The sequence below is a fragment of the Vulpes lagopus genome, chromosome 15 (assembly GCF_018345385.1).
Source record: "Vulpes lagopus strain Blue_001 chromosome 15, ASM1834538v1, whole genome shotgun sequence".
Classification (NCBI taxonomy): domain Eukaryota; kingdom Metazoa; phylum Chordata; class Mammalia; order Carnivora; family Canidae; genus Vulpes; species Vulpes lagopus.
In genome coordinates, this window is record NC_054838.1 from 8,929,089 (window position 1) to 8,943,346 (window position 14,258).

The 14,258-nt window shown below is 39.3% G+C and overlaps 2 protein-coding genes across 2 annotated transcripts in view; both read left to right on the plus strand.

Annotated features, from left to right (window-relative positions):
- TSG101 (tumor susceptibility 101) overlaps nt 1–14,258 on the plus strand; it is a 43,784-nt gene that overhangs the window by 709 nt on the left and 28,817 nt on the right. Inside the window, exons 2-4 of the mRNA XM_041729759.1 lie at nt 4,911–4,995; nt 7,616–7,681; nt 10,187–10,350. Coding sequence (XP_041585693.1) covers nt 4,911–4,995; nt 7,616–7,681; nt 10,187–10,350 — 315 coding nt within the window. The remainder of the gene's footprint in view (nt 1–4,910; nt 4,996–7,615; nt 7,682–10,186; nt 10,351–14,258) is intronic.
- LOC121476034 (heterogeneous nuclear ribonucleoprotein A/B-like) lies at nt 12,719–13,967 on the plus strand. Its single transcript, XM_041729761.1, is given in 2 exon segments — nt 12,719–13,540; nt 13,542–13,967. Coding segments are annotated over 2 exon segments (996 nt in total). The 5' UTR covers nt 12,719–12,875; the 3' UTR covers nt 13,873–13,967.

Below are 14,258 nucleotides of genomic sequence, written 5' to 3' on the forward strand. Positions count from 1 at the left end.
ATTGTACGCTTCTTGCAGCGCAGACCTGTTTGCTTTGAATCTATAATCTCCAACCGTTCAAGACCAGGATAGATAGATAGATAGATAGATAGATAGATAGATAGATAGATAGATAGATTTTAATTTCTTAAAAAAAAGGAAATAGACATTTTACGTTTTAAAGCAATAAAGTGTTTTGATGATTACTTTAAATGTGGCACCTGATAACCGTGAACTTGGTGATAGTGGGGTTTGTGGTTTGTTTGGTTCCCCCCCCCCTTTCTGTTTTCAGTTTGCCAATTAGGAATAAAATGTATGTAACGTGGTTGAGAGTTGAATCTTCTCCCTCCAGTTCAGTGGGTTAGCTTTGGATACTTTTGTCAAAGCAAGAATGGTAGGAATCGAAGTAGGTCAAGCAGTTTTTATTATTAAAAATAATAAGACACGCACTTGTGTCGTAAGACATGTCTTTGAAAAGTACGCAGTGCGCCCCGCCTGCCTGCCCGCCCGCCCGTAAAATCGTCCCTCTAGTCTTTGGCTAAAGAGCAAATAACTTCCAAAGAGGAAGTGGCAGTTTTCAGAATAAAGCTTCTCTTGGTTGTCTGATTTCTTCTAGGCTTCTTAATTTCTTTTGCTAAAGTAGTTATTCTTAATTATAGAAGAGGTTTGGGGGAGCCCTAGTAGACTATGGCTCAGGTCCATGTTCAGACATTTATATATTACTTTAAAAGACCACTACATTGTTTGACATATCATGTGACTGGAAAGTATCTGTTCCATGCCATTTTTGGCGTTTAAATTGATAGTATTAAGGTTTATTCCTTAATAAAGGAATAAAGGAGTGAGTTTGTATGTGTAAGTCTTTATAAGGACAAAAAACATTCAAATAATGGATGTGAATTTTAAAAACCACAATTACGTTTCCTAAACTTCCCTTAGAGGCACCTGCCTTCAAAGACAGCGGCAGAACATCTTTAGAAGATTTTATATATATATATCTCCACTGCCTCCCCCGCCCTCCAACCTCTGTTTTACCCTAAGAACAAAAAAAGGATATACAAAAGAGGTGGGAGAGGATATTCAACCCACTTTTTGGTTCTCAGCCCAATATCTGAAAAACTGAGTCTCCTGCAAGTGATAATGTCCGTTCTGAGTATCAGTATTTTTTCTATCCAGGCTACAAATAGATAGGTTGGAATAGAAAGTAGAATAATAAATGGGACTCGTAGAGTTCCTTCTTTCTGGTGGAAAGCTAGCTTCAGGTGTTAGCCTTCTGGGTGGATTTGGTGTGATAATAGGAATTGTTAGCCAGGACCCTTGCCACAATGCCAGGGTGATGGTCCTTTGCTCCTTACCTGATTGTGGGACCGCCACACCTGTCATGGTTCTTGGGGCCACCTGTCTTGACTTAATGTCTGTTTATATATTTATTTATTTTGAGGTATAACGGACATACAACATATGATATTTTTAATATCTTGTTATACTCTTTACCTTTTAGCATTATCTTGGCTCCCAGTTTAAGTATAACTTTTAGGTATCATCATTTTAGCAATTAACAGAGGTACAGTGTCACTGCTAGTCTAACTTGTTTTACACAAATAACACTTTTCATTTTTCATGTAGGCAACTACCCATATTCTTACACAGTATATCTACAGCATTCCCAGAGGTGGAGTCACTACTAAATAGGTAAAAGAGAACTGACTCATTGAAGATTGCTGTGCACCTCAAACTCTTTTAAGTTCTAAGAATAGAACAGTGAGCAGTTAGACAAAATATTCTTCTGGAATTTAAATTCTTAAAGAAGGCAAGAAAAACTCAGTAGCTACATTAAGTAGTATGCTAAGGTGATGGTGGCTTAGACCAGGATTATAGCCACAGAAGTAGTGAGAGGTGATCAGGTTCTGAATATTTTTGAAGGGAGAGCTAATAGGATTTTCTGACAGATTCACTGTGGATGTGAAGAAGAGGCCATCAAGGATAATTTCAAGGGTTTGGTCCTAAGCAGCTGGTTGTGGAAATGGAAGAATGTAGGTGGAGTAGGTTTGGGGGGAAATTAAACAGTTCAGTTTTTTTTTTTTTTTTGATCATGTTAAATTTGACATTCATGAGACATCCAAGTGAAGATATCAAACTGGCAGTTGGCATGATATCCATGCCTGGAATTTTAAAAAGAGGTTCAGACTGGAGTTTTGGGTTTTGTTTTGTTTTGTTTTTTTAATTTGGGAGTTAATGACATATAAATGGTATTTAAAGCCATAAGAGAATCACCAAAGGAGTGAGTTGAAATAAAGAAGAGGACCAAGGACTGAGCTGTAGGGTTCACTAACCCTACACTATTTACAGGTTAAGGGAAGGGAAGAAACCAGCAAAGACACTGAGAAGGAGCAACCACAGAGAGGAGGAAAACAGGCACTGGTGTCCTCAAAGTTTATAGAAGAACATGCTTTAAGAAGGAGTTAACTTGGTCAAATGCTGCTAACAGGTGGAGTAAGATGAAGACTGAGAATTGGCCATTGCATATAGCCTATGGCAGTTATTGGAGACCTTGACAGTAAATTTCACAGGAAGTGCAAAAGCCTGATTGGAGTGCATTTGAAGAGGATGGGTGTGGGCATCTAGCGGCAGTGGTTGCTAACATCACAGAGATACCCAGATAACATATGCTACCTGATGGAAAAACACCATCATCTGTGGAATGATCTTAATGGAGAGGGGGAGAGAAGAGGTATGGCAAAGAACTGAAATGTAAAAAAAAAAAAAAAAAATCATGAGAAAGATCATAACTTTTAGGTCCAATTAGTCATTCACAGGGAATATAAAGGACATAGTAACATAAATATTAAACTGTACAACAACGGGATGCAGTTAGCAAAATCCAAAGCATGAGAATCTCTGTAGGACAGATTGAGCAGTTTCTTTAACAAACAGATTCCAAGGGACAGAAATAGAAATGGGCCCACCGAAAATGAATAGACAAATAAAATGTCTCATATCCCTATAATGGAATATTTTTCAGCAGTAAGGAGTAAAGTACTAGTACATGCTGCAACATGAATGTAGCCTAAAAACATGTTAAGTGAAAGAAGTCAGTTGTAAATATCACATATTATATGATTCCATCTATATAAAATGTCCCAAATAGGCATATTATTAGAAACAAAGTAGCAGTTTTCTGGGGTAAATTGGGGGGGTGGGGGGTGGTCATAAAGGAATGATTGCTAACAGGTACAGATTCCTCTTGGAAGTGATGAAAATGTTCTTAAATTGTGGTTACACAACTCAGTACTGAAAACCATTGAACTTTACGTAATTTGTTTTAAATGTGTGAATTGTATATGAGTTATTATCTTAGTAAAACTGTTATGAAAAGAAGGGTGGGAGGAGAACCTGTGGATTAAAAAAGACCTAAAAGACCTTTAAGCAAATGGCAATGTGTGGACTTTATTTGGATTTCTGTTCAAACAAAATATGACATGCAACTGCATATTTGATAATTTTAAGGAAATGGATTAGTTTAGTATGATATTAGTATGGTGGGCTTTTTTAAAGCTTTTAAAGATATACACACAGATATTTATGGGCAATACGATATGATGTTACAGTTTGCTGCAGAATAATACAGGAGGAGGGAAAGGTGAATGAGATTATAGATTATGGTTGGCTATGAGCTGATTATCGTTGAAGCCGGGTGTAGGATATAGGGTGCTCATTGTACTATTCTGCCTATGTTTGGATTTGTTTGAAATGTTCCATAATAAAAAGTTCTAAAAAGAATAAGAAAAGAGCAATCACTGACAGCAAATGTAGGGAGTGGTATGAGAAGTGTGGTTGTAGCTGGAGGGGAAGGGCGGTCAGGAATGTGTGTGTGTGAATAAGATGGAGAAATGAGAACAGGTTTCTGTGCTAATAGTACTGATTCCATAGCAGGGGAAAATTTGGACTTCAGGCCTAAAGAAGGCAAGACATGCTGAAGAGAGGCCTTTCAGTACACTTTCTGGATTTATTTCCTAATTTTTCTCCTTTATTGTCTACCACTGTGTCTTTCTGCACTAGTCTCTGAGATTTCTTTGACTATATATTTCTAATCCTCCTATTGATTGCTTTTTTCCCAACGATTGCATTTTTATGTCCAAGAGCCCTTTCTTCTGAGTGTTCTTGTTTCATGGATACAACAGCATTTCTTTGAAGGTATTAATGCTGATTCTTTTTGAAGTTTTCTTCTGCTATTTGCATTCCTTCTATTACTTAATTCCTTCTTTTCTTTTTGTTTTGGTCTCTGTCCTGCTTCGTGGAGTCTTTCTTTTTGGAATAGCTGATTGCTTGTCTTTGAGAGAGAAGCACTAAAAGCTGACTGAGAACTTTGTGTACATGGATGGGGCTTGTTAACTGGTGTGCTTTGACGTATTGTAATAAGATGGGGGTCCCTTTCTCCTGAGCTCCCGATCTGTGAAGAACATGTAAGCCAGGTTCCTCTTTTTCCTGGAGTGTAGTAGTACAAGGCGGGGGTGTGAAAATATGTAGTAAGTGATAAATTGCAAAATAGCTGGTACTGACAACAAATGCTAGAGTTTGGAGGAAAGGGAGAGATCACTATGGGCCAAAAAGGAAGTCTGGAAAAGGATTCATTAAGAAGGGGGAGAGAGATGAAAACTAGGTCTTTGAAAAAAGATTAAGATTTGATTTGGTGGAGGTCTTTCGAGTTGGAAAGAAGAGCTAAAATGGAAGTGAGTATAGGACTTGAATAGGGAGCAGGAGAGAAAGTATCAAGGTGCCTTCAGGCTATAATTAATGTTAATTATTAGCGAGAACCATTATACTTTTTAAGAAGAATGCTATTAAGAAAATAAGATTTTAAGAAAATTAGCCTCACAGTAAAATATGTGCATTGGTTTTAAACTAAATTCCTGTGTGATTTTGCTTTTCAGTACAAATACAGAGACCTAACTGTACGTGAAACTGTCAATGTTATTACTTTATACAAAGATCTCAAACCTGTATTGGATTCATATGGTGAGTTTATATAATAAAAATTACTTTGAGTTTACTCTTTTTGTTAATTGTAGGTTTCCTATTTTCTTTTATGTTTGTTCATTTTTCCTTTATAGGAACCTCCATCTAATAAAAGTGTTGGGGAGATAGGAAATGACACAATCTAGTAACATATTTGTTTAATTATTTTAAGTTTAAAAAAAAATAGCAGAACTGTGCAAATTTAAACCTAGAGAGGATCTTAAAAATAGTTTATTACTTCGCCAAATTTTATTCCATAGTTATGAAGAATGTTCCTTAGGATGAGGGGACAAGTTTGAGCAATTATGAATTAAACAAGATTAAATGGATTTCTTTGCAGCAAGATTTCTCAGAGCCTTTAATATGCTAGTAGTTTCTGCCTCACCAAGAGGGGAGGGAAGAGAATCTATTAAACAGTATATCCTAAAATTAATTAAGTACTGAACTTTTTTTTTTCTCCCCAGAGCATTTCTTTATATTCTTAGGAACCCATTTTGCAAAATAACATTCTGGAATATCTCTTTCATTTTATAGATGAGGAAAACATTTTTTTAACGTGGTCCTTAATGCTATAGAGTAGATAGGGGACTGTGTATCTACTTTCTGTTGAGGTGAAAAAAATTGAGAGTTAAGTAAGAAATGACAATACATAGATTTGTTCTTTGTTTTTATTTTTATTAAGATTTATTGATTTATTTTAGCAAGAGAGAGTGAGCGTGGGGCAGGGGTGGAGGTAGGCAGAGGGAGATGGAGAAACTCAAGCAGACTCCATGCTAGAGTCCTACATGGGGCTCGATCTCCCTCTCCTGAGATCATAACGTGAGCTGAAGCTAAGAGTCAGACAACCAACTGTGCCACCTAGGCGCCCCTAGAGTTCTTTTAGAAAATAAATAGGGTGCCTGGGTGGCTCAGTTGGTTGAGCATCTGCCTTCTGCTTGGGTTGAGATCCTGGGGTCCTGGGATGGAGCTCCCCCACCCCCCCAGTCCGGCTCCCTGCTCAGCAGGGAGCCTGCTTCTCCCTCTCCTCCCCACTTGTGCTCTCTCTCACTATCTGTCAGTATCTCTGTCTCTTTCCCTCAAAGTGGATAAATAAATAAAAATCTTTTGTCCCCACCAATCCTAATGTCATCTTCCCAACCCCATGTCCTTGTGAACCCCCCATGTGCCAAGGCCCAGAGAGAACCCCTGCCACCTCCTGTCCATTAGGAGGCTCTCGGCACTGAGGGCAAAGGGCTGGATTTTGTAGGTGCAGTCCTCAGTGTAAACTCTACTCGCTGCTAGGGCTCTGGAAACATTAGGAGCCTGATGACAAGAGGTAAGATCGAACAGAGGGACAAGCAGTCCTGAATTTTCTGAATAGCAAAGACATGAACTGGAATTTCTCTCCCAAACATAGGGCACAATACTCCTTCCTGTCCACCCACTGTACTGTGGTATTTAGATCTGGGAAAACCTCTTATTACTAGAATTAGAGTTAATTTAAAAATGGCTTCAATGAAGGGGGAAAAAGTGACCTGGGCTAGAACTTTACAGTAAGTGTATGGTTTTTACTATGTGCTAAAAGAATAAATATGTTTGTCTAAACTGACAAGGAGGGGTGCCAGGGGGGCTCAGTCAGCTAAGCATCAGACTCTTGATTTTGGCCCAGGTCATGATCTCATGGACTGTGGGATCCAGCACTATGTTAGGCTCCTTGCTCAGCACAGAGTCTGCTTAAGTTTCTCTCCCTCTCCCTCCACTCCTACCCCTGCTCACATGCACACCTCCTCTCTCTCTCTCTCAAAGTAAGTAAATAAATAAAATCATTAAACTGACAGTGACTCCAGCATTACTGAATACATTTTACATAGCTTTATATGGCTAGACCAAGTCTAAACCATTGCTATCACCATGCTTTTACAGTAATTAAAACCTTAAATTTAAATAAGGTGATTTTTTTAAGAAAGTACATAATCAGAATAAATTATAGCACAGATTATAATTGTCAGTACTAAGTATAAACAGATCAACAGTACAGTCCTGTGTTCTTGTACTGCACATTACAGCTTTTTCCTTAAGCGATAGTGTTCATCTAAATCATTATTACAAATAATAGCAGTCCATATAATATAATGTACCCTAGTTATAATCAGTTACAGGCAGAGAAACCTGCATGATATGAGAAATACTTGTATTGAAAGATGTCTATTTGAAAACATTTTCTTTTTAATACTGTGGTTTGGTACTACATTGGGATTGAGAATGACTTTGTGTAGGGATAAACATCTGGGCAATCTAAAATTTAGTGATCCTAGGTTAATATTTAGTATGATATTAGTTGATGGTGGTTTGTAAGTAACTTTATAATCATATTAGTTGGGGACCGAGAGTTTATATTTGCTGGGACTCTAGCACATTCATTTTTCCAAGTAATTCAAAGCATCTTTTCTTTACTCATTTAAAAGCTGATCCCACGAGTGAATCAACAAAGGATATTTTGTTATTGGACAAAAGGGATGAGACATTAACAAGTTAGCTCCTTTCAAGGGTAATGAGTTTTAGCCAGTGTTTCTGAAAGAATAATTTATATGGGAGTATCTGTGAAAATGCTCATGATTGAATCATTATTCTTTCCTTTCAGTTTTTAATGATGGCAGTTCCAGGGAACTCATGAACCTCACTGGAACAATTCCTGTGCCTTATAAAGGTAAAGATTTTATGTAATTTATGTTTCCAGTATAGATGCATTGTGATTCACCTAGTAGGTTGCTGAAGACTTACAAGTAAATAAGTAAATTAAACCTACTTTCACCTGACTTTAATGATAATATAGAGATTTTAACTTTTATTCTAATTGAACTGCATTTGGCAGCAGCACCTAATATTTTCAACTTTTTTTCCCCTTCTTTACTAAAACCTATCAACAAATAAGTGCTCAGTGTTTTAGAAGAGTTTGATGTTTCATAGAAGCAGGGAATCTTAGAACTAGAAAGGGATTTTTTTTAAAAAGATTTTATTTATTTATTCATGAGAGATAGAGAGAGGCAGAGACCCAGGCAGAGAGAGAGAAACAGGCTCCATGCAGGGAGCCCAACGGACTCGATACTGGGTCTCCAAAATCACGCCCCAGGCCGAAGGCAGGTGCCAAACCGCTAAGCCACCCTGGCATCCTGGGATTTTTTTTTTTTAATAAAGATTTTATTTTTAAGTAATTTCTACAGCCAACATGGGGCTTGAACTTACAACCCTGAGAGTAAGACTTATGTGCTGTACCAGCTGAGCCAGCCAGGCACACCTAGAGATTTTCGATGCCTTGTATTTCAGTCTCCCATCGCATCCAGACTTTTCCAACAGTGGGAAGCTGTGTGGCTAAGATAGGGGCTTCAAAGTCAGGATGGAGTAAGGTTTCAGTTCTCTGTGATCTGTCATTTTGGTGACAGTGAACAATTGGATGATAGAACGAACTACAAAAAGTATTCATTGTGATCATGCAAGGACTTAGCACAGAGCCTGGTATGTAATAAACAGATATCAAAAAATAGCTATTATTTATAGTTATAAAGTCCATGTTAATGCTAATGATGGATAATTATGTCTTTTCTTAGCCAGTCAGCCAGCCTCTGCTGGAATACTTACAGTGATAAGGGAGCTTTAGCTTCATGAACAACTGTTCTCTTTTTGGACAGCTCTTTTTCTTGCTTATTCCTCAGGACTACTTAAGATCTGTGTCTCTCTAACATACCCATTGATTTTATATAGTATTTGCTGTGCATGAGGCATAGGGAATGGGGCTGGGCATACATAAAGGATGTACCTTCTATGGAAGAACTTCCACAAATAGGAAAAACAGAGGAGGCAAATAGTTATTAAATGTATCCTGTAACTGCTGTAGAATGATAAAATGTAAAGGTGCTGTGAGATTACAGAGGAGAATAAGAAGTCCATGTGGGAAGGTCATGGAGGAAACGACATTTGAATTTACTATTAAAAGCTGAGTCAGCCATTTATATCAGAATGGACATTCCAGGCAGAGGGAGAAAACGTTTGAGCATCAGCATTGTATAAAGTAGCTATGATGAATTTTGGGTGGACTGAGTAAAATCAGGATTATTGACTTCACCTTTGCCCTCAGGAGATAAGTTGGGTAGGAGAATAGTTATATGGTGAGGAGAGGGAGGCAGGAAACTATGGCATAATTAGACATTTATGATAGATAGACATACCTAAATAAACCTTTTCTCTTCCCTCACTATTGTTTATATGGCATAGTTCCTAAGCCTAAGTAATTCTGTAGAATTCTTTTTTTTAATTCTTTGTTTTCAAAAAACAAAGAATTCTGGGTGATGGAGATACACTAATGTATTATGTTAGGGTATATTCTATTGGAGTTGGATTTTTTCCCATTGTAGATGAAATTTTGGGTAAAAAATAAATCCAGAGTCCTACAACTGATTTCATTTAAGTGCGATTTAGGTGTATATACTTACATGATTTGAAACTGTTTCTAAGGGGAACAAATGTATCTGAATTACATTAGGCCATTCAGATGATTACTTGGGACATTGGGCCTTGAGCTTAGTAAGAAAAGGAGATCATTATAGTCAGCATGTTAACTATTGAATCCCTTGAAACACCGTTCAACTTGACTACATTTAGTCAAATTCTTCAACTGAGAAAGATTCTGTTACTTAATGCAAACAAAAGGAAATAACATCATTGATTCTGAGTAACTACCACAGAAAATACTATATGGATTAGTCACACTGTGGCCACCAATCAACATCTGTTTGGCAGTTGGATTAGGTTTTATAGTCTGGCTTTTGGCAAGGGAATTTCAAATGTAGCTTATCGTATCACTTTCTGATAGGACACCAAAATCTGTGGTCTTCCTTTTATATCCTTTCCCAGTGAACCTTATGAACTAAAATGACAGGAGTCAAATTGCAAAGAATGGATTGAGCCATAAGATAACTTGTAAAGAATGTTTTTAGAGCAGCAAGCAGACACTGGCAGAGTAGTGATCAATTAGCTCCTTCATCCTGCTGAAAATTTTACAGACTAGAGATTTGAGAAACATCATAAACAGAACTTTGAAACATAAAATATTTGTGATTTTTCTATTATGTGTTACTTAGTTGTAGCTGTCTTGCTTGCCTTACTAACCTATTATTTAAAAATAACAGAGTAACTGAAGTTTCTCTTTCTCTCTCAGGTAATATATATAATATTCCAATATGCCTCTGGCTGCTGGACACATACCCATATAATCCCCCTATCTGTTTCGTTAAGCCTACTAGTTCAATGACTATTAAAACGGGAAAGCATGTTGATGCAAATGGGAAGATATATCTTCCTTATCTACATGAATGGAAACATGTAAGTATTAACTGTGTTCTGTGAATTCGTTGCATTTTACATATTTTGCTCCTTGGCATCTACTTTCTGTTAACACTCGAAGAGGACTCCTAGGAGAATAGATAAGTTCACATAAGGTTCTAATCACTGAGCTGGATAATTGGAAAAGGTTCTCCAAAAGAAGTGTATTTGTATAGAGCTTGGTACTTTACAGAATATACAGTTGCTATTTTATTTGCTTGAGTTGAGCCTTTAAGAATAGATGGGATTCATTTAATGGGAAACGCATTTCAAAAAATAGTGTACTGGTAGCATATACTTGTGAAAGTGTTCAAATCTCATTATTCACCATTCCTACCAAATACAAACCAGATGACCTGAGTTTCCCCCTCAAGGGATAAGCTCTGAATTCCAAGCTTCAAAGACAGTGTTAAAAAACTAAACAGAAGCCTCTGAAAAACCTAACTAAGTTCTCTGCAGCCCCAGATTGAGGAGACAGTACAAGCTTAGAACCTTATCAAGGAGGAGGGAGGGGTATAAGTAAACATCCTAGGCTCTTAGATGATGCTACTGGAGGAACACAACCCAAGACCCTTGAATCGGCTCAGTCCTGATTGTATTTTTTTTTTTTTTTTTAGATTTTATTTATTTATTCATAAGAGATACACAGAGAGGCAGAGACACAGGCAGAGGGAGCCTGATGTGGGACTCGATCCCGGATCCCGGGATCACGCCCTGAGCCGAAGGCAGACAGAAGCTCAACTGCCAAGCCACCCAGGCGTCCCTCAGTCCTGATTGTATTAAGGTGATTCTCAGGGTATTTGCCTGCCATAGGGAAGGGTGAGCCCTTCTTGGAGGCAGAATAGTGTATAGAGTGTCTGTAATTTTTCCCAATATCTGGAATGCAGTTTAAAATCATCAAGTACAGGGATCCCTGGGTGGCGCAGCGGTTTGGCACCTGCCTTTGGCCCAGGGCGCGACCCTGGAGACCCGGGATCGAATCCCACGTCGGGCTCCCGGTGCATGAGCCTGCTTCTCCCTTTGCCTGTGTCTCTGCCTCTCTCTCTCTCTCTGACTATCATAAATAAATAAAAATTTAAAAAAAAAAATCATCAAGTACATCAAGAAAAAGGACAAGGAGGGGAAAAAAGACACTAGTAACAGGACACCACAACCCCCAGGTAAAACAGTTATCAGAGCCAGACTGGAAAATGACTGTGATTAATATGTTCAAGATGGAGAATTGTATTAAAAAGGAACCAAGTGGAAATCTTAGAACTGGAAAATAGAATAATAGAAATTAAGAACTCAGTAGACAGTTTTAGTAACTGATTGGACTCAGCAGAGTAAAGAATTAGTGAACTGGTAAATTAATATATTTTTCAGTGCTATGACTTATGAATAAATCTTATATTATGGAAAAAATTCTAAATTTTACTGAAAGACATTGAAGAAGACTTAGAACATTATTCATAGTTCTTTACAAGTTGATCTTTGTCCTAGCAGCTTTTGTTTCTTTGTATATTTATTAATTTTGTGAACTTGATAAAGCTGAATCTAAAATTTATATTGAAATGCAAAAGACTGAGCATAGCCAGGACCCTCTCCAAGAATAAGTTAGAAGGGACTTGCCCTACACATGTCAAAATGTATTATAAAACTAATATAGCACAGAATTATAGTATTTTAATGGATATTTCAAATAGATAGATGGAACATAATAATCTAGAGGGACGCCTGGGTGGCTTAGTTGGTTAAGAGTCTAACTTTGGCTCAGGTAATGATCTTAGGATTCATGCTCAGTGGGGAGGCTGCTTCTCCCTCTTCTCTTCCCCCTGTTCATTCTCACTCTAGTGCTCTCTCTCATATAAATAAATAAAATCTGTTTTTTTTAAATGATAAAATCTTAAAAAAAAAAAACAAATAGATCCCCTATTTATAAACACTTGATAAATGACAGTAATATTGGGGTGCCTGGGTGGCTCAGTTGATTAAGCTTCTGCCTTCAGCCCGGGTCATGATCTCAGGGTCCTGGGATCTAGTTCCTCGTCTGGCTCCCTGCTCAGTGGGAAATCACACCCCCCCCTCCCCCATTCATACTCTCTCTCTCTCAAATAAGTAAATAAAATCTTTTTTAAAAAGGAGAAGGTGCCTGGATGGATCAGTCAGTTAAGTGTCTGCCTTTGGCTCAGGTAGTGATCCCAAGGTCCTGGGATTGAGCCCCACATTGGGAGCCTGCTTCTTCCTATCCCTCTGCCTGCCACTTCCCCTTGCTTGTGTTTTCTCTCTCTCTCTCTCTCTCTCTCCATCAAATAAATAAAATATTTTTAAATATTTTTTAAAAAGACAAAGCATTTATTAGAAAAGCAATAAATTTTATCTTGTATTTGTACAAATTGAGAACTATTCATTAAAGACATTAAAAAGTATGAAAAGAGCGCCTTGTTGTGAGGTGGGCCTGGCCGGGCATTATAAAGAGCGCCAGGAGTCGGCATTGTCAGGCGGCGGCACCGTGCAGGCCGAGAGCTGCCGCGCCTCGGCCTAGCATGTCGGAAGTGGGTGAGGAGCAGCCCATGGGGACGATGGGCGCCACGGAGAACGGACACGAGGCCGCCCCCGAAGGCGAGTCACCGGCGGGGTCCGGCACCGGGGCCGCGACGGCTGCCAGAGGCGGGAGCGCAGCGCCCCCCGCCGGCAACCAGAACGGCGCCGAGGGCGACCAGATCAATGCCAGCAAGAACGAGGAGGACGCGGGAAAAATGTTTGTTGGAGGCCTGAGCTGGGATATCAGCAAAAAGGACCTAAAGGATTATTTTACCAAATTTGGAGAGGTCGTTGACTGTACCATAAAAATGGATCCAAACACTGGCCGGTCAAGAGGGTTTGGGTTTATCCTCTTCAAAGATGCAGCCAGTGTGGAGAAGGTTCTAGACCAGAAGGAACACAGGCTGGATGGCTGTGTCATTGACCCCAAAAAGGCCATGGCCATGAAAAAGGATCCGGTAAAGAAAATTTTTGTAGGGGGTCTGAATCCTGAAGCCACTGAGGAGAAGATCAGAGAATACTTCGGCGAGTTTGGGGAGATTGAGGCCATTGAGCTTCCAGTGGATCCAAAGTCGAACAAAAGACGAGGTTTTGTCTTCATCACCTTTAAAGAAGAAGAACCTGTGAAGAAGGTTCTGGAGAAAAAGTTCCATACCATCAGTGGAAGTGTGTGAAATCAAGGTGGCCCAACCCAAAGAGGTCTATCAGCAGCAGCAGTATGGCTCTGGGGGCCGTGGGAACCGCAACCGAGGGAACCGGGGCAGCGGCGGTGGTGGTGGAAGTGGAGGTCAGAGTCAGAGTTGGAATCAGGGTTACGGCAACTACTGGAACCAGGGCTACGGCTACCAGCAGGGCTACGGGCCCGGCTTTGGCAGCTACGACTACTTGCCCTATGGCTGTTACGGCTACGGCCCCAGCTATGACTACAGTCAGGGTAGTACAAATTATGGGAAGAGCCAGTGACGCGGCGGCCACCAGAATAACTACAAGCCATACTGAGGCTTCATTCAGCAGGATGCCCGACTGATCGCACACGCTTTGTTTGGATATCGAGTGAACACAATTATGTACCAAATTTAACTTGGCATACTTTCTATGGCCTGTCCCATGTGCATCTTATTTAAATCTCCCCCCTGGAAATCAATCTCCTGTTGACTATTTCCAGAGCTCTAGTTTGTAGGCAGCGTGTGGGGTCTCTGAGGCCAGAGCGGCATTATGGGCTGATGTTATTCTCAGGTTCCCAGAGCCAGATTGGAGGGTCTGCTTCCTGCTGCTGTGCTGCAGCCTGGACCTGTGGACCCTGCTTGTGAAGAGTAAACTGTATCCTAGAAAACCAGCATCACCTTTTTTTCACCTTTTAATTTTATATTATTTGGGTCATACAT